General features: G+C 40.0%; 1 protein-coding gene across 3 annotated transcripts in view; it reads right to left on the minus strand.

The window, feature by feature from the left end:
• LOC129717854 (segmentation protein Runt) overlaps window positions 1–14,920 on the minus strand; it is a 156,560-nt gene extending 141,640 nt beyond the window's left edge. For 2 of the 3 annotated variants that reach the window (XM_055668072.1, XM_055668070.1), the window contains exons 1-2: window positions 14,028–14,920; window positions 12,372–12,774 (exon numbers count right to left, since the gene is read on the minus strand). In XM_055668072.1, the coding sequence (XP_055524047.1) occupies window positions 12,372–12,617 (246 nt within the window). In that variant the 5' untranslated portion in view covers window positions 12,618–12,774; window positions 14,028–14,920. The remainder of the gene's footprint in view (window positions 1–12,371; window positions 12,775–14,027) is intronic. The other variant, XM_055668071.1, reaches the window with a different exon arrangement.
• Window positions 14,921–18,235: the final 3,315 nt, after the last annotated feature.

An 18,235-nucleotide genomic window follows, 5' to 3' on the forward strand; every position in this document is an offset into this window, starting at 1 on the left:
TAACTTTGTCCGTTGTTCATAAAAATGTGAAATCATATAATGAAAGTAAACATATTGACTTTCTCCTAACGATCACTGGCTAATTCAAAGGTAGAAAAGTGATCCAAATTGCCGAATGTCATATACTACTCGACTCAGTTCGACGAATCGAGAATTTTCTGCCCATATGCATGTATAGGTGTGTATGTTTGTGTGTGGGTGTGTATGTGTGTATGTGTGTATGTGCACCCTTTTTGCCTTTCTCCTAGAAAGGTATAGCAATCACTGCAAGAACTAAATGTATAAAAGTGCTCAAAAGGGCCGAATGCCGTATACCACTCGACTTAGTTCGACGAGCTGAGCATTTTCTGCATGTGTGTGTGTGTGTAACGCTCTCCTAATTTCACCCGATTTTCCCAGAGATGGCTGAACCGATTTCAATGAAATTAATTGCAAATGAAACGTCTAGTTTCCCTATAAGACCCTATTGAATTTTATCGCAATCTGATTTCTAATTTAGAGGTTATGTATCAAAATGTAATAATCACGAAACATCAATATCTTAGAAACTACACAAGCGATTTGAACAAAATTGGTTTCAAACGAACAGAAGTTATGGAAAGAAACGTGTTCTGAAGACTATTCAATCTCACTCATGTTTCTCAAAGATGGCTGGACCGATTTTCATAAAATCAGTGTCATATGGAAAGTCTTGTTGCCCCATAAATTGTTCAAAATTAAGAGTCATTTCTTTAATTCCGCTAGCTCTTAAGCACTAACATTACATCAAATTTCATATTTTATACTTTAATTACAGCATCAATATTTTAGAACTCAAAGAGTGAATATACCTTTATTGGATTTAAGCATTCATGTAAATCTATTCTTACAAATAATAAGTTTGAAAGAGAAAGGCCGAGTCTGACCGCTAGGTGGATTAATTGAGGTTTTTTTTTTGCTCGTCACCTTCCAGAACAGGTATCGTTAAACGTTTTAAGGAAAGAGGGCCTCACAAACAAATTTGCCCCGGGCCCCCCGCCGTCTAAATCCGGCCCTGCCGCCAACCCGCTGCACAGTGGTCCAATAAGGCAAAAAGTGGAACTTAATTCCATAGCGCCTTTTACCTTTATCTTAGCTTAATAAAGTCTTCGGAACAATTGTTTGTATGAATGACCCGCATAATCGCAAATTGTCAAAAAGTATGAAAAGTTTACTATACTAATACTAGAAACAATAATTTTTTTGTGTTAAGAGATAGAAGAATAGTTTATTCAGCAAAGTTGTAGAAGATTCAAAAATATGAAACTTTGTTGAACAAATGAATATCCTATTTTCTTTCGGTACAAAGTTATAAAGTATATTACATGGAACTTACTTAAAAGTAAATTTTTTTGTACTTAACTTTTGTTAGTTGCATTTTACACGAAAGTATTGTTCGGAGGAATTGTTAGGGCATACAAAACACACATTTTTGCCAAAGGTCATATATCTCCATGACTTTTCCTTACAAAGTTATTTCATATTTTAGCTTATTTTTTCGATATCTTCAAGAACGTATAGGTTAAAAAGGGGCAAGTGGAATGGTGATGTCGATACTTTTCCTTGAAGTTAAGCTGAAGTACTATAAACTCCTTTAGGGTCCATTTGTCCCAATCCACCCATATTAGAGTTCAAGATGAACGGGTCCAAGTACTCAGAAGTCTTAAAGAAGATGAAGGGGTAAACCCAGCTCAAGGATCTGGGGGCGGATGTGCGGAGTATCCGCCGATCTCGCACTGGCGAGATGATACTGGAGCTCCAGAAGGACGCCAAAAACAAGGGAGCTATCTACAAAACGGTAGAGGAAAAGGTCCTAGGGAAGGAGGTGCGAGTGCGGGCACTCACCTCAGAGGTGACTCTCCAGCTTAAAAACCTGGATGAAATCACCGAGGGGTGCGTCATTGCACAAGCCCTTAAAGCGAAGTGCGGGGTGGAAGTGACTAAGGAGTCGATCCGCCTCCGCAAAGGTCCGGCGGGGACCCAGGTCGCTATCTTCCGACTACCGTCGGGGGACGCTAACCTGGCCCTGAAAGAAAGTAAGTTGAAGGTCAGCTGGTCTGTATGCCCTCTGAGCGTACTACAGCAACCAGACATTTGCTTGTATTTGTATTTGTATTTGCAAATAATTCATCTAACCTAGGTTTACATGAATGATTGTCAAAATCGTTTAACCCGTAAAGACCCGGGACGGAGCTAGTTTTTTGAAAATACTCGTTCTCAGCACTGGAACGGCCGATTTGGGAAAACTTAGTCTTTTAGTCAAGGGGAATACTTGCTCTAAGTTTTGGTAAAGGTGCCACCCCTCTGGACCCCTCCCCGTTTTTGCGAGACGCAAATATGTATGTGTTTTTTTCTAATTTTTCAAACAGATTGAGCAAACACTGGTAATTTCCATACGTATCAATTGCTCCATGTATCAAATCATGTCAGGTGGATGAAATATGGTATGTAAGAGTGAATTTTGGAGTTTTCAAATTATTTCAGTACAAATTCACAAAACTACGTATTTTTATAAAAATTTAAAAACAAACCCGTTCTTCAAATTTTAAGCTCTACATTTTTGCGGTAAGGTCTCCTGAATCCATACGTGATGTAATATTTATTTTAGCATGCAAACAATTTGAGAAAAACCAGTTTAAATTCACCAGAGTACGTATTTTTATGGAAACCTAATTTTCTCAGTCTCCCACGGTAGGTTTTAACTTAGCTCTTCAATTTTCAAGCTCTATATTTTTAGAATAACATCTTCTGAATCCAAAGATGCTGAAATATCTATTCTAGCATGCACAGATTGAGAGAAAATCAAGTTTTCATAAGAACTCGTACTATAGTGAATTCAAACTCGATTTTCTCTAAATCTGTGCACGCTATAATAAATATTTCAGCATTTTTGGATTCAGAAGACGTTACTCTAGAAATGTAGAGCTTTAAAATTGAAAAGCCAAGTTAAAACCAACTGTGGGAGACTGAGAAAATCAGGTTTCCATGAAAATTCGTACTTTAGTGAATATAAACTCGTTTTCTCAAAATGTTTGCATGCTAAAATAAATATTTCATCGCGTATTGATTCAGGAAACCTTACTTCAAAATTGTAGAGCTTAAAATTTGAAGAACGATTTTCCTATTTGATTTTGTATGAAAATACGTAGTTTTGTGATTTTGTACTGAAATAATTTGAAAACTCCAAAATTCACTCTTACATACCATATTTCATCCACCTGACATGAAAACACAGACATATTTGCGTCTCACAAAAACGGGGAGGGGTCCAGAGTGGTGGCACCTTCACCAAAACTTAGAGCAACTATTCCCCTTGAATAAAAGTTCAAGTTTTCCCAAATCGGCCGTTCCAGTGCTGAGAACGGGCATTTTCAAAAAACAAGTTCCGTCCTGGGTGTTTACGGGTTAAAATAATCTACATTTAACAAGTAGTTGCCTAAACTTATATGACGGCACACCAAAATCGTGGAGGTCTTACACCTTAAGGAATGTACGAATGCAGGAGGCTAGAGGTTCGTTGTATCCAAACGTAGTACGATGAAAACTAGGTTGTAGCAAACCAGTAGATCGTAGACTGCGTTGCGAAGCACGGAAGTTTAACAGTGACAAAAATTTCGGGGAGTCGATTTCACCATTAATAATTTTAGCAACAAAAAGCGCTTGCTCCTGCGTCGATCAAGAGTGTCGAGTCCAAGCAGACGACAGCGATCAGGATAAGGAGGCTGGTTAAGTGGATCCCGCCAAGGCAAGTTTCTCAATGCAAAACGGATGAACCTCTTTTGCACACGTTCGATACGAATAGTCCATACCAGTTGATTAGGGCACCAAACCATGCTTGCGTATTCGAGAATGGGCCGAACCAATGAGCAATACAATGCTTTCAAGCAGTAAGGGTCGTTGAAATCACGAGCTATTGTGGAGATGAAGCCAAGCTGACGTGTGGCTTTAGCAATGATGTGGCTTCCGGTGCTTTGAGGGAGGACATAAGTCCTGGACATAAGTGCAGGCGATGTGGAGGTGCAGGCCATAAAGCGAAGGACTGCGGGAATATGGTATGTTCCGGTAGACGGGACGCCAAACACTTTATGGGAGGCCCCAGGTGCCCAGCCGGTAAGGGTGACGCAGCTAAACCAGAACCATTGCTTCGCGGCCCAGCAGCTGCTACACCAAGCAGCCACTGAGTCGTTGTCAGACATCATTTGCTGATAAGTCCAGTATGGCGGCCATATGTACGACGAGCAAGTTCCCGGTTCAGGAGGTTGTCTCAACCACAGAAGAAGGGTATGTAGTTGCCAAGGTAAACGGAGTGTTCTACTGCAGTTGCTATGCTCCGCCGCGTTGGTCTACCGAAAGGTTCACCCAGATGGTCGTTCTGTTATCCATGGAGCTTACGGGCCTCACGCCGTTGGTGGTGACAGGCGACTTCAACGCTCTGGCTGTCGAGTGGGGAAGTCGCTTCAAGAACCAGAGGGGTCAGATCTTGTTGGAGGCTTTGGCAAAGCTCAACCTAGATCTGGCCAACGTTGGGAACAAAAGTACATACAGCAGAAATGGTGCGGAGTCGACCATTGACGTGACGTGCTCCAGCGACGCTACCATGCTTAGGACTCGCCAACCTAGGAATGGGAAGCCACCGGTTTACTGGTGGACGGACGCGATAGCTGACCTTCGCAGTGCGTGCCTCCGTGCAAGACGGAGGATGCAGCGTGCGCGAAACGAAGAAGAGAGGGCAGAGCGCCACGCAGCATTCGGTTCTGCAAGATCGATGCTAAAGAGTGCGATTAAGGCCAGCAAAAGGGCCTGCTTTGAGAGGCAATGTGCGAGTGCCAATACAAATCCGTGGGGTGACGCCTACAGGATCGTAATGGCCAAGACTAAAAGCGCGCTGGCGCCTGCAGAGCGATCACCAGCGATGCTGGAGCGTATCATTGAGGGACTCTTTCCGCGCCGCGAGCCAAACCCTTTGCCTCCGGCGGTCGAGTCTCACGTTCGACGTTCCAGTATCTCAGACACAGACCAGGGATGGTCGGTTAGCCGCCGAACATCCAATCCGTGAGCGACGACAGCCTTACGAATGAGGGTTACAAATGAGGAACTCATCGTGATCGCCAAATCCCTAAAGGTGAGCAAGGCACCGGGACCGGATGGTATCCCTAACCTGGCAATCAGGCTGGCGATAAAAACGGCCCCTGTGCTGTTCAGGGCAGTTATGCAGAGGTGCCTGGATGACTGTCTCTTTCCGGATAGGTGGAAGCGGCAGAGACTGGTCTTACTACCGAAAGCTGGGAAACCGCTAGGGGACCCATCGGCATATAGGCCCATCTGGCTGCTGGACACCACGGGCAAGGTGCTTGAGAGGATGATCCTCAACAGACTGGTGAGGTACACAGAGGGTGTACAAGTTCTGGCAAGTAACCAGTTCGGTTTCCGGAAAGTCAGGTCCACGCTGGATGCCATCTCCTCCGTCACCAAGACGGCGGAGGTAGCACTCCAGCGCAAGAGAAGAGGAATACGCTATTCCGTTATCGTCACGCTTAACGTGAAGAATGCGTTCAATAGCGCCAGTTGGGACTCCATAGCGCTCGCGCTCAGGAGCATCCATGTACCACCGGTGTCGCTGTACAGGATTCTGGAAAATTACTCCTAGAATCGAGTACTTGTTTACAACACGGAGGAGGGTCAGTAGTGCATCTCAATTACCGCAGGTGTTCCGCAAGGTTCCATCCTGGGTCCGGTGTTGTGGAATGTCATGTACGACGGAGTGTTTAGACTCAAGTTCCCTGTAGGGGTTGTGATGGTCGGCTTTGCAGACGACATAACGCTAGAGGTTTACGGCGAGTCTATCGAGGAGGTCGAGTTGACGGCCGCGCACTGTATACGCAAGGTCGAGGACTGGATGCGCTCCAGGAAACTGTAGCTAGCGCATCATAAGGCGGAGGTTACGGTTGTGAACAACCGGAAATCGGAGCAAGTAAGCAAAGTTTATTCTCATCACAAAATTTTATATTTAAAGGACAACACAGAAGTCAGAAAAACAATTCGTTGATGTTATATCAAGAGATTGCGAAATCAGGACGTTATTGCTGAATTAAGTTCACTGCAGATTATAAAAACTAACAAATTTGTTCATCTGCATCCAATCATACAATTAGTGCTGGGACTATCCGGACTAAAATATCCGGATATCCGACCTCGGATATCGGACAAATATCCAAAATCCGGATCAATCGGATACCCGGATATTATCCGACAGGATATTCGGATTTTCGAATAGTCGGATATCCGGATATCCGGATATTATATCCGAACATAGTTTAATGAGAATTATGTAAATAAATACTTACGAGGGGATGGGGGATTGTGGAAAAAGCCAATTTTCGCGTTACATTTCATTCGAACGGGCCAAAAAGCTAGAAAAAAAATCCGGATATCGGGATAGTATATCCGGATATCCGACTATTCGATTATCCGTATCCGGATATCCGGACATCCAAATAGTATTCGTTTACACATCCGTGATCCGAGCTTCGGATAACCGGATCACGAACATATCCGGTTAAAAGTCCCAGCACTACATACATTATCGTAAGATTAAGGTAACTTTGCTTAAGAACCAACAACCAACAACCAACATTGTAAATTATAAAAACCATACCCGTCCGATTAAAAATTTGTATTGTTCAATTGTATTGAAATATAGCATTAATATTACTGAGACAATAATAACAGTTAAAATATTTTTCCCACAAGATTTTTCATCACGTTCAATTTATATGCTGACTATAATCAATTTCAAAAACGAGTTAGCGAACGCGCGTCGGGTGTCGGTGGTTTGCATTTTCTTCCGAAGTTGTCGCGCTTTTTCGAAGTGTATATAACGGAAAATAAGTGAAATCTAAGTTAAAATCGTGGCGGAGAATATTTCGCTTTCTGTCCAGTGTTTTTGAAGTGAATGTACGATTCCCAAGTCAAACAATTCATAATAATTTCCCGCTTTGAAAATGGCTGCCCTACAGTTCTGCGTGGTGTTGTGATTTTTCTCAGAGACGGTCGCGAGCATACGGAGAGTGCAACGTGTCGGAGTTCATTGCAAGGAGAGAACTTTTTCTTTCTCTACTTCATTGTATAACTGCCACCGACAGACAGCACCATCTGCTGGCAGACAGCGAGCGAGCACCACAGAAACGTTTTGCTCATGTTTATATGTTAGGGCAGCGGAGAAGGCTGCGGATATGATGGTACATAATGAAACAGTCCGTTGCGACTATAATGGTGACCTGCACAAACAAAAAACGTCGGATTTCTTCAAGATAAGTGCATATATCTACATAAAATGTTTATCTCCAAATTTGCTGCAGGTTTTAGATTCGAATCTAGTTGTTATGCTCATTCGTATTCGTGAGTTTGTGTTATGCAGGTTATGCCACACGATTCCTTTAACGGTGGGTTCGTGCGTCATTTAATGTCGAATTTTTTAAAACGGTAAAACACTCTCTTACTAAAATTGTTCGCTTGTGATTCGAGCTGCACCAGTATTTAACTTACATCGCTTGAGAAAGTGTAGCACGCAAGTAAAATAATATAACTTCAAATGCAACATAATTTACACATTGTTACGATGATTTTTCAAATTGTTTGTACTGTTATGTATTTCATCTTTTATGACTTCTCTAGCTTTTGATTAAATGTTGCTGTATCAAGCAAGTTTTCGATAATTGTGATGAATTTTCAAGAGACCGTCCTGACATCAGCCGAAGCTATGGAATCAGTAGTTGGTCGGCGTGATAAAAACCCATGATAACTGTACTTAAATCGTGATTATTTTGGCATTGTATAATTAAACATAAAACTATGTTTTGTTACATATTCCGTTTTACATTTTTCTGAATTTTTAGGCTATGAACGCATGAAACTTTGCCAGTTTTTTTTTTTTTTTTTTTGCTAAGTAGGTTTTGTAGCTTATTTATTTGACAAGTAAGAAAAAATCGTGGCGAAATGGCGTATCTGCGTTATTCGGAATACAGCGGTAGTTTATAATACCCTGAAGTAAACGCGTCTGCGGCCCGGATGAGTTTTCCCAAGTACCACACAAAACATGTTGGGGAGTAATTCACAGTGACAGTAGTCATATAAGAGTGCTATAAGCGCGATTAGAAAGTTGTGTTGTTATATTCTTGTTCTCACGATGTTGTTACGTAGCATAGGTGTACTTTATGGGTTGATGAATATAAACAAGTGGTGCCTGTGTTTGTGATGTTATCAAGACAATACAGGGGACAACGCACTTCGGAAACAAGCTCGTTTTTTCTGGTCTCGGAGATAATTCGCAATAATATGTAGGGATGCCATCCGTCCTGATTTAGCAGGACATGTCCTGATTTTGAGATCCATTTGGAGCGTCCTGATTTATTTTTCATATTTGAGCATTCGTTCTGATTTTTCTGAATGATGCCGGATATTCAAAAAGGAAGCAAACTGTTCAGTACTTTCATCTTGACTCCGGGAAGAAACGAACTTATTTCGAACGATTTTTTTCTTTGGTTGAATCTTCATTTTTGTTGCATTTTTTAAGGTATCTACTAACGCCTAATAAATCAAAGTTGAAAAATTGAATCGTTCGAGAAATACGTTAAATATGAGGCTTTTGGCGTATTTTGAAGTGCAAATCTCAAATTACGTGTTTTATTTATTGATACCTAATAAAAAATAAAAAATAACAATAGCTTAGAACAAATTTTTGCTGGAAAAAATTGTCCTGATTTTTAACTCCGACGAAATGGTAACCCTAATAATATGAGTTCAACGAGCAGTGACTGTAACATGGGTGGCGCTCAGAGTTGCCAATAAAATTTTCGATTTAACTGGAAAAAGGCTGAAGAAAAAACTGGAAAAAACTGGATCCCAACTAAATTCAGAAAAAAGGGAAAAAAAGGATTGTGAAAAAGCTTTTCTGTTACGGGGATTGAATCCAGTGTCAGTTTTGGATACAGCAACTAAAGCGATAACTCTTCGCAAAAAATTACTCATTTTAATCAGTACTATTTTGCTATGGGCTTACATTTTGTTAAAATTATGGACTGAAAAATTTCCTCTAACAGCAGCAAAATTTAAAATAACGCAATCAATCTATCTCAAAATTAGGATATAAAGCTTATCCATTTACTTTTATATTTAACAAAAGTATTAACGCAACATTTCCTTCCGTTACATCAGTAAAGTTTAAATTTCAATTATTTCTGACTTCGCTATCTTTTGGTATTTAAGTCCTCTGAAAATTTTTTAACTGCTACGCAACAGAAAATATATAGATGATTTTTTTATGGTCTGGTAAAATCTATTTGATTGGCTTTATCTCAACCATGTCATGCCGTCTTTTATTTGACCGTGTTTCGTGCGAGAAGATGGTATACTGAAAATGCGGTCGAAAACCTGGAAAAACCTGAAAAATCAAGGAATGTCAGGGAATTCATTTTTCCATCAAGGAACTGACATATATTCGGGGAAAATTTTTCAAACCAAGAAGTGATTTTTTTAAGCGGCTCTTTAGTGCAAAAGCTGATTTTTCCAGCGCAAAAGGTTAATTTGGGACATCTACTGTTGGGCAATAGATGAAGAAAAAAAATCTGCTGTTGGGTTTCAAATCCGATTGAATACTTTATTCATTGTGATTTCGGATTTGCGTTTTACTTTTTTGTGCCGAATGCTGAAAAATATCAGGGAAATTGATGTTAAATTTCAGGGAAAATCAGGTAATTTTATTTTGAAAAATTTTTCGCCCCCCTGTGTTAAGGATTGTCAAAATAATTTATCAATCTACAAAATATCCGTTTTAAAATTTTTTCATAAAATTCCGAAAACCAATCGGGGCTTGAGTGAATAAAAAACTGGATTAAACTGGAAAATATCTCAAAAAACTGGAAGATTTTGGAAATAAACTGTTTGACTGGATCACTTGAAAAAAACTGGAGGAATCTAGTTTAAACTGGAACATTGGCAACCCTGGTGGCGCTTGTGTATGAAATGTCCAGCCGGGGCATGAAATGCCCAGCCGGGGCAGCCGCGCCACTTCAATGTTGCACGCCTGATGGCAATGCTGCGTACCTGTAGAGTGCCTTTCCTATGGTTGGTCTTGGCATTCGGCGGCCAACGTGGAGTAGCTTGATCGGGTTGTTATTGGAGTTATCTGGGCGATTTCAGTAGAAGTGTTCGAGGTGGGTCAGGTGCGCCATGGGAGCATGGACAGAGCGCTTGCGGTCTACTATATAACAACGTTATATAGTAGATCAAGCTATCTTATCTATTCCAAGTTTTTACTGGTATTGTATTCGATGGTACGCTCCAATTTTATGATTTTACTAGCTTTTGGACGAATGTTGCAAAACCTGAACAATTTTTTTTTAAATCAATTTTGAAAATTTCGTTGGTCGGCATAACAATAGACCATACGATTGAATGTTGATAGCGATTGTTTTGGCATTTCGTAAATGAACTTCGAACTCTGTTTTTATTGATATGCATATTGACATTTTTCTAATTTTTTTTTTGGCTTTGAAGGCATGCAACTTTGCCAGTTTTTATACTCAGTAGGTATTATAGTTTATATAAAATTTTCCGCGAATTACAAAGTCCGCGCTTTTTAGGCAAATATCCTTAGCCGGTAACCCTAGTCGGTTTTCTTTCCCGAACCAGATTATTACTCGAGAAAAGAATGGTGCATAAGTAACCGCGTTTTACATTAGGTTTTGCTCGCGGTATTTTGACTGCGCTCAGTGTGACTATCCTCATACATCGGTTTCGAAGTTCAACGACCAAACATCAATGACCTTACATCGTATAATGCTCGGGTGTGCCTCGTATTGGCTCTCTGGTCAGAGACTTTTTTCCCCCTCACTTGCTTTATCGGTTATTTGAGCGCTTATTCATCATGTCACGAAACAACGCGGTATGATATTTACCACTGGTACCAGTAGTTTGCTTAGTTTGCGTTTGGCGTGCGGTTGTTGCGTTTACGAAATCCATCTGTTTCCAGGTAAATTTAAAAAGTTCACGGGATGAAACGCGAAGTTTGGTGTGATCCAGACTGTTAACGATTGTAGGTTGGCGAAGATAACTAGAAACTTTAATTCTCCTGAATGCCGATGCAGCGATCGTGGCGTGGTTCTATTTATATCGTCTCCTGGTGACCGGTTGCCCAGAGACCGAGAAGTAACCATATCGTGCGCGAATTGGTGTAGAAAAGATCGCACCATCAACCTCGATGGATCCAGATCAATTCCTTTCCATTAACACTAATTCCTTCCTTTGATACTTGTGGATGATGCAGAGGATTCCTCGGTCTCTAGTAGCAACAAGTATTAAACTAACACTCCCGATATCCCTTCCTCTATTGATCTGCATTGGGCGTGGCCAGCTACGTTATTGACCAGTGAAAAGAAAGATCACCAGGAATTGTACACTGAAAATGGCTTGCTACTCCTAGGCACCATTTTGACGGTTCTTTGTGCAATTTCAGCTGATTCTGGTCAATCGCGGGCAACACACGGGCGATCAAATATGCTATGCTATGCTATGCTATGCTATGACTATAATCAATTTCAAAAACTGTCAATCTAACTTTATTATTACGATCTCATATTGCATGTAACTGCACACATGCAATGAAGAATATATTTTTTGTTGAAATTTTTAATTGAAAATCTGATCGAAAAACTTCATTCAACTGAAATCATTCGCACAACAAAACCTCACAATATTCCGATCGAAAAACTATTCAACAGTATACTAATTAAGTTGAAATAATTTACTTCCGAGAAGTCTAAAATTACCGAATAGAAATATGTAAAGTCTGTTTCAAAAATTTACTGTTGCAAGCCTGACAATTGATTCCTACGCGTGTTGCGCGATTCTTTTACGGATTGTGTTTTACAACTATAGTATTCGATTTTCAGTATGGAGCAACACGAAAAAGGTTTCAATTTTAGACTTGTGCATCACCCACTAGAGTGAAACAAGAGTCGATAAAGGTAAGTAGTAAACCTGTATGTTAGAAAATCGACAAGGCACTCCCCGTTAGGGCAACTGTTAACATCCAAACGGGCGAGCTGTATAATTTTGCATTACCGTTAATCGTTTTGGTGTGACAGTTGCCTTGACGGTGAGTGCCTTATCGATTCTTCAACATACAGGTTCACTAAAGGAAAATAAACCGAACAAATGCGTGTGACCTGTCAGAAAGATAGAGTTTCTAATGCTGAATCTTACCAAATTTTCGCAAAAACTCTGCAATTTTTAACAATTATTTAATATCTTGGGTCAAACCGAATCTGAAAAGTTTTAAACCTACGAATACTCACCACATGCGGTGACCCGGTTCGAACAAGTTCCCCCGGATGATCTGCCAGCAGTCCATCGATGGTGCGTTCGGCTAGGCTTTCCGCCGTCAGCTGTTGCTGCTGGTGTTTGCAGCTGTTGCTCTCCAGGTTACCACTAGAATTGTTTACCCCCTCAGAACTGGCTCCACCACTTCCACTGCCACTACCGTGCAGATCCATCGTAGTGGGGTTCGTTGTGGAGGTTACTTCCGAAGCCGCAAGATGCATTTTCACACAAGACCGTCAAGTCACAAATCGGATCACAAACTTTCACTTGAGTGTCGTTCACTACACTGTCCTGATTCTGTATCAGCATCAATTGATAGCATTGTTCGTGCTTTTGCTCAAATTACTTTGTTTTGTGTTTGGCTCTATTTTACACTGGCTAAACAATTTTAATATGAAAAATCAAATTAGGTCATTTTGAAAGACATAATCAGACATAAGTTTATTTGCAGTGAAACATGAAATCACGCGTAAAATTATTGGTCATAAAAAAACTTCCACCATCTAATTACGCCATCTAAACGATGGAAAATATTTGGCTTCCAATCCGGAGCCAATATTTGAGCATAACAAAATTAATGAACTTCCGCGGCAAAATCACGCCTAGGTTTCAAAAAATATTTCCATACGCGGACACCAACGCAAACAAAGGCTCTGCCGCACTGCCCACTAATCCATCGAGCGCGGTTGGCTTCCGCAGTAACCTAAAATCTATTGTTTTAACATGATTTTGCATCTAATCTCATTTTTGTGCGCTATTTGTCCGTAACAAAGTCGAACCAGTCGATATTTCATCATCAGCATCATCATCGAACCGGAGCCTGCAACATCATTCAAAAACGGGTATCGGGCTGTCTGTTGGCCATCGGGCCGGCGCTGAGGGTTCTATGGCTGGGTCCAGCTGCGTATGTGTAGTGTGTAACCGCACAATGCAGGCGCAAAATTGGGTGCACGTTGCATGCATTTTAAATAAATTAATTTTGTAATAACCTTCACCGCACATTTGCGCTAAGCCCCACCGCCACGCTCTGCCCGCTGCCAGCCTCCGGCAACCGAAACCCATTTGATATTATTGCTAGCTTTTTGATGGCTCTTCGATCTCCGGATTTAGACGCGGAATGATCCGTACAGGTCATTAATATCGAATGGTTAGTATTCTGGCAGAATAGATATTTTTCAGCTCGTGGCCGTTTCCACAAAGTTTTCAGCCCGGTATTCGGTTATTTTAGTTTGATGCATTGGCAACCACTAGGAGAAGAGGGCGGACCTCGGAAGGTGATCGGCTATTATTGGTGATAAAATACCATAGCTAAAATTCATTGCACTTTGCGCCTGCAACGTGAACCACAAGTTGTGGGAAAAATTTATTGTTTTACTCTGCGGAAACAATCAATTTTAGGTGATAAAGGAACTGTGTTTGTTCAAAACATGACTCCAAACACAAATATTTGTAATAGTTGGAATTATTGTTTTCATCCAGAATTACTATTCAAATTGTGAATGAACTCGAGATTGTCTTTCATCAATTGAAAACTCTCCATTGATCGAAATCTAATTTGAGTTTTAAGTTCTAATCGCACGATTTTCAGAACCACCTAAAATTGATTTTTAAGAATATCACAAATTACTCACAACTTCAATGCACTAAATTAACACAAATTGTCGTTAAAATTGCGAATGCTTCCATCGGAGATTCTAATCCAGCTGATTTTTAGTCACATTCCATCATCTTCTTCCATTCCAAGAAATCCTTCGAAAAAATCCACATATCACTCTTGGTCATGAGCCTAACTGTGCACTACGCGGCGGCAACCGACGAATTGCTCCACCGTCAACCGTATGTACATTCCGCAGAAAACTGAGAACACTTGATTGAAGGAACCGCGACGGGAAAACAGATTCGCCCGGACGGATTCCGTCCCGAAGTGGCCCACAATCTGGCGACGGTGTCAGCGGTCGGGTTGTTCGGTTAACTGGCTGCCGTTGTGGTGTACGATCGCGGTAACTGTGCGCCAACGATGATGATGATGAGTGAGATACCGAAATACGCAACCAAAGCCTTGTGGCCTTCGCCGATGCTGTTGCCTCCCCGAGTTCCGATTCCAGCGTCGTTTTCATGGAATATATCGAGATGTGGTGGTCTGGTGTGTGGTTGTATCGTGGTATAACTTCTCCAGCACCACCCGAGAAGCACCAGCGGAGGATGGGATGAAAAATGCCGTCCAGGAAGAAGTAGTAGCGAGCGAGAGAGAGCGCGAAAAAAATAAACAACCGACGAACTCCAACCCACTCCCCCGACGCCAGGCCGCCACAGCACCCGAACGCACACACGTGTTCCACTGGCTTCGCAAATGTTGTAGCATCCCGTGACCATGGTTGTTGTGTCCTCTGAGCTCGCTCAAACCGACGAGCTGCGGTATTGCGATTGCGACTATCGTCAACCGCGCCAACCTCCGACCGGTCGGAGTGCGGAACCGTACGCCCGAGCGAAGGCGAGGGTTATCACGCCACAAGAAGAATAAAAATCACCGAGAGACCGAAGAAAAGTCGAAGAAAATAAAAATCTTTCCCATAAGCTACACCGCGACTCACTCTCGCTCACTCACTTGCTTTTGCCCGCTCGCTCGCGCCGATGTCCTTCCGCGGCAGAATACAACGCACAACCATACCAACCAAGAAGTCGCCCGCCGTATTCTGCGGTAGTGGTGGTAATTCACTCTCTTGCTCTTACTCATCTTACCCACCAGTGGCTGTACGTAAAAATATGCCCTTTTTTCTTCGCTCATTTTTATGCTGCCACACTCTGTAATCGACCCCATTCGGAACAACACAGGAAAATCATCCGCCACCCACCGCTTCCGAGGCGGCGGCGGCGGACGGCGTAAAAAGCTCTGACAGCTTCGAGTAACAACTCCCTTCCGTGTTGTGGATCGACTGTCCTGGCTGTGTGTATGTAAAGACGACACTTGAGATCTTCCCGAATCGGGAGCAGGAGGTACATAAGACGTTTGGTAAGCCTGTCATAGAGTCGAGCAAAGAACAAAAAAAGCGGCAAAACCTCTCATTTTCAATGAAAGCAGCAGCAGGTCCTTAACAGAAGAAAGGAACATTAGAAATAATAATGAAAATAATGAATAATACATGAAAATATTGCCATCGAGAAGAACCGCCATTTACTGCGAAGGCAGGCAAATGTGGCGAACGATACTCAAAGCAATTTTTCGCTGCTTCCCACTTGCGTTTTTTGGTTTGGTTAGCCAAGATAAAAACAGTTTCGCATTAAAGTCAAACGCAAACTCTTGATAAGGTTTTGAAGTCGTTTGCACACAGATGGAATTTTTAAATCATGGAAAAATGATTACCGGCGAAATGCTCGGAAAATATTCAAAAGAACCACAAAAGTTTCCACAATAATCGCATTAAGGACCCAATAACAAAAGTAAATTTTAACGTCAGAAGTATAGAATTTAACAACGGAACGGAATGAAATGTTGTAACTATATATGAAATTTTTACTGTTGATGTGTTTCTAGTCAACAACTCAAAGTTTATTGTATCAATTTTTTAACTCAACATCTAAACGATGTACCTCAAAAATCTTCATTGGCACAAACAATCTGTCTAAAAACGATTTGTGAACAAACACTCGAAATTGACAACGGAAAGGCATAAGACAGAAGCCAAAAGTCAAAACTCCTAACTAAAAACTCATAAGTAAAAGTTAAAACTCAAAACTCAAAGTTCAAGAGTGATAGCTAAAAAAAAATCAAAAATCAAAAAAAAAATCAACAATAAAACGAGCTATTTGAAAACAAAACTGCAAACAATAAACAAAAAAAACTAGAAAGTGATAAGGAGCACTAAACATGATCAAAGCAATAATTACAATATGAAAAGTATACAGTAAAATATAAACAACAACATATGAAAATGGAAAGAAAACAGAAAAAAACACAGATGCAACACACACAACCCCAAACAGTGAAGAGCTACAAAGAAAAGCGTAACAGTAAAGAGTAAATAGTGAAACGGCAATAATGAAAAACTAAACAAAAGTAGAATTAAAAATAGAGTAGAATGTTACCAATGATAAGTGAATATTATCGAAAAGAAAGACATGACAGTGATATGTAAAGTGTAAATGTAAAGAGTTAGGTCGTGAAAAAATAATTGAATCAAAGCAGAATAAAATATAAGAAATAATGAGAAAACTGAAAAGCTTAAAGTAAAAGCAGAAGTGAAAAGTAAACGGAAAAAATTAAATAATAAGAGAGAATGAAACGTAAAAAGCAAAGAGTAAACAATAAAGAGCTAACAATAAAGTATCAATGTAAACTAGATTCAATAATCAGATGTTCAAAGTCTAAAATTAAGTCAAAATTAACGAATAAAAAGTCAACATTCAAAAGCGAGAAACTTAAAATATATGAGCAAAGGAATGTGAAACGTAAAAAGAAAAAAAGAAATGGAAAAAATTACACAAAAGCAACGTAAAAAATAAAAAGAAAGAGCGAATGTAGGAAAATTAATTATCAAAACAGGAAAGCCTTGGTGAAAAAGAAAAACTGTCAAAAGAAAGAGTCAAAAATTTGAATTCAAGATGCGATTTCAAACCTAAAGCATAAACAATTGACATTATCAACTTAAACGTTGTAAGGAAACACTCTCACCTAACAAGAACAAGCCAAAAAAATAAAAATATTAAACAAATATTGAAATATAAGAAGCAAAATGACAAAGAAAAGAGTAAAAAATAAAATAAACCAAAAAAAAATTTGAAACAGAGTAAAAAGGTGCGAAAAAAAGCAGAAAAGTAAAAAGTAAAAATTGATTTGCAACCCCAAAACTAAAACAAAAGTAAAAAAAGAAATAAAGTAAAAACTTACCACCTGTGTTAAAATTTCAAAACAAAAAGAAAGATATAACAGTCATCTGTAAAGAGTGAATGTAAAGTGTTAAGAGAAACAAACAAAACGAGAAAATACAGAAAAGGAAATTAGAAAAAGAGAGAAAACATCATTACTGAAAATAAAAGAAGAGAATTAGAAGCAAAATGTAAAAAGAAGAGAGTAAGCAAAAGAGAAAAAGAGCAAGAGCAAACGAACAAAAAAGAAAGTTAACAAAAAAATGTCAAAGTGACAAGATAAATGTCAAAACTTACTATCCAAAAACTAAAGATCAAGGCCAAAATTCAAGAATCAGAAGGCAAAAGACCGGAGTCAAAATTCAGAAGTCAAACGAGAGAAAGAGTTATCCGAAAATTGCATAAAGGAATGTAAAACGTGAAAAGAAAAATGGAAAAAGAAAAAAGCCACACAATAGAACAGTAAATATTAAATAGTAGAAGGAAAAACTTAAAAATAAAATAAAGTATTAGAGCAAAACCTTGCGGCTACATTACGCTTCGGAACTTAACCTTCTGTTTATGCTAAACAGATTCCACGGCAAGCTGTTGAGTCGAATGTCAAGAACTCAAGAGTCAGAAGTTAAGAATCAAGTGTTACAACAGTCATAAAAGTCACAAGAGTCACAAAAATCACAAGAATCACAAGAGTAAAGAGAGTCACAAGAGTCAAGAGTCAAGAGTCAAGAGTCAAGAGTCAAGAGTCAAGAGTCAAGAGTCAAGAGTCAAGAGTCAAGAGTCAAGAGAGTCAAGAGTCAAGAGTCAAGTGTCAAGTGTCAAGAGTCAAGAGTCAAGAGTCAAGAGTCAAGAGTCAAGAGTCAAGAGTCAAGAGTCAAGAGTCAAGAGTCAAGAGTCAAGAGTCAAGAGTCAAGAGTCAAGAGTCAAGAGTCAAGAGTCAAGAGTCAAGAGTCAAGAGTCAAGAGTCAAGAGTCAAGAG

Source organism: Wyeomyia smithii, chromosome 1, assembly GCF_029784165.1.
Source record: "Wyeomyia smithii strain HCP4-BCI-WySm-NY-G18 chromosome 1, ASM2978416v1, whole genome shotgun sequence".
NCBI lineage: Eukaryota > Metazoa > Arthropoda > Insecta > Diptera > Culicidae > Wyeomyia > Wyeomyia smithii.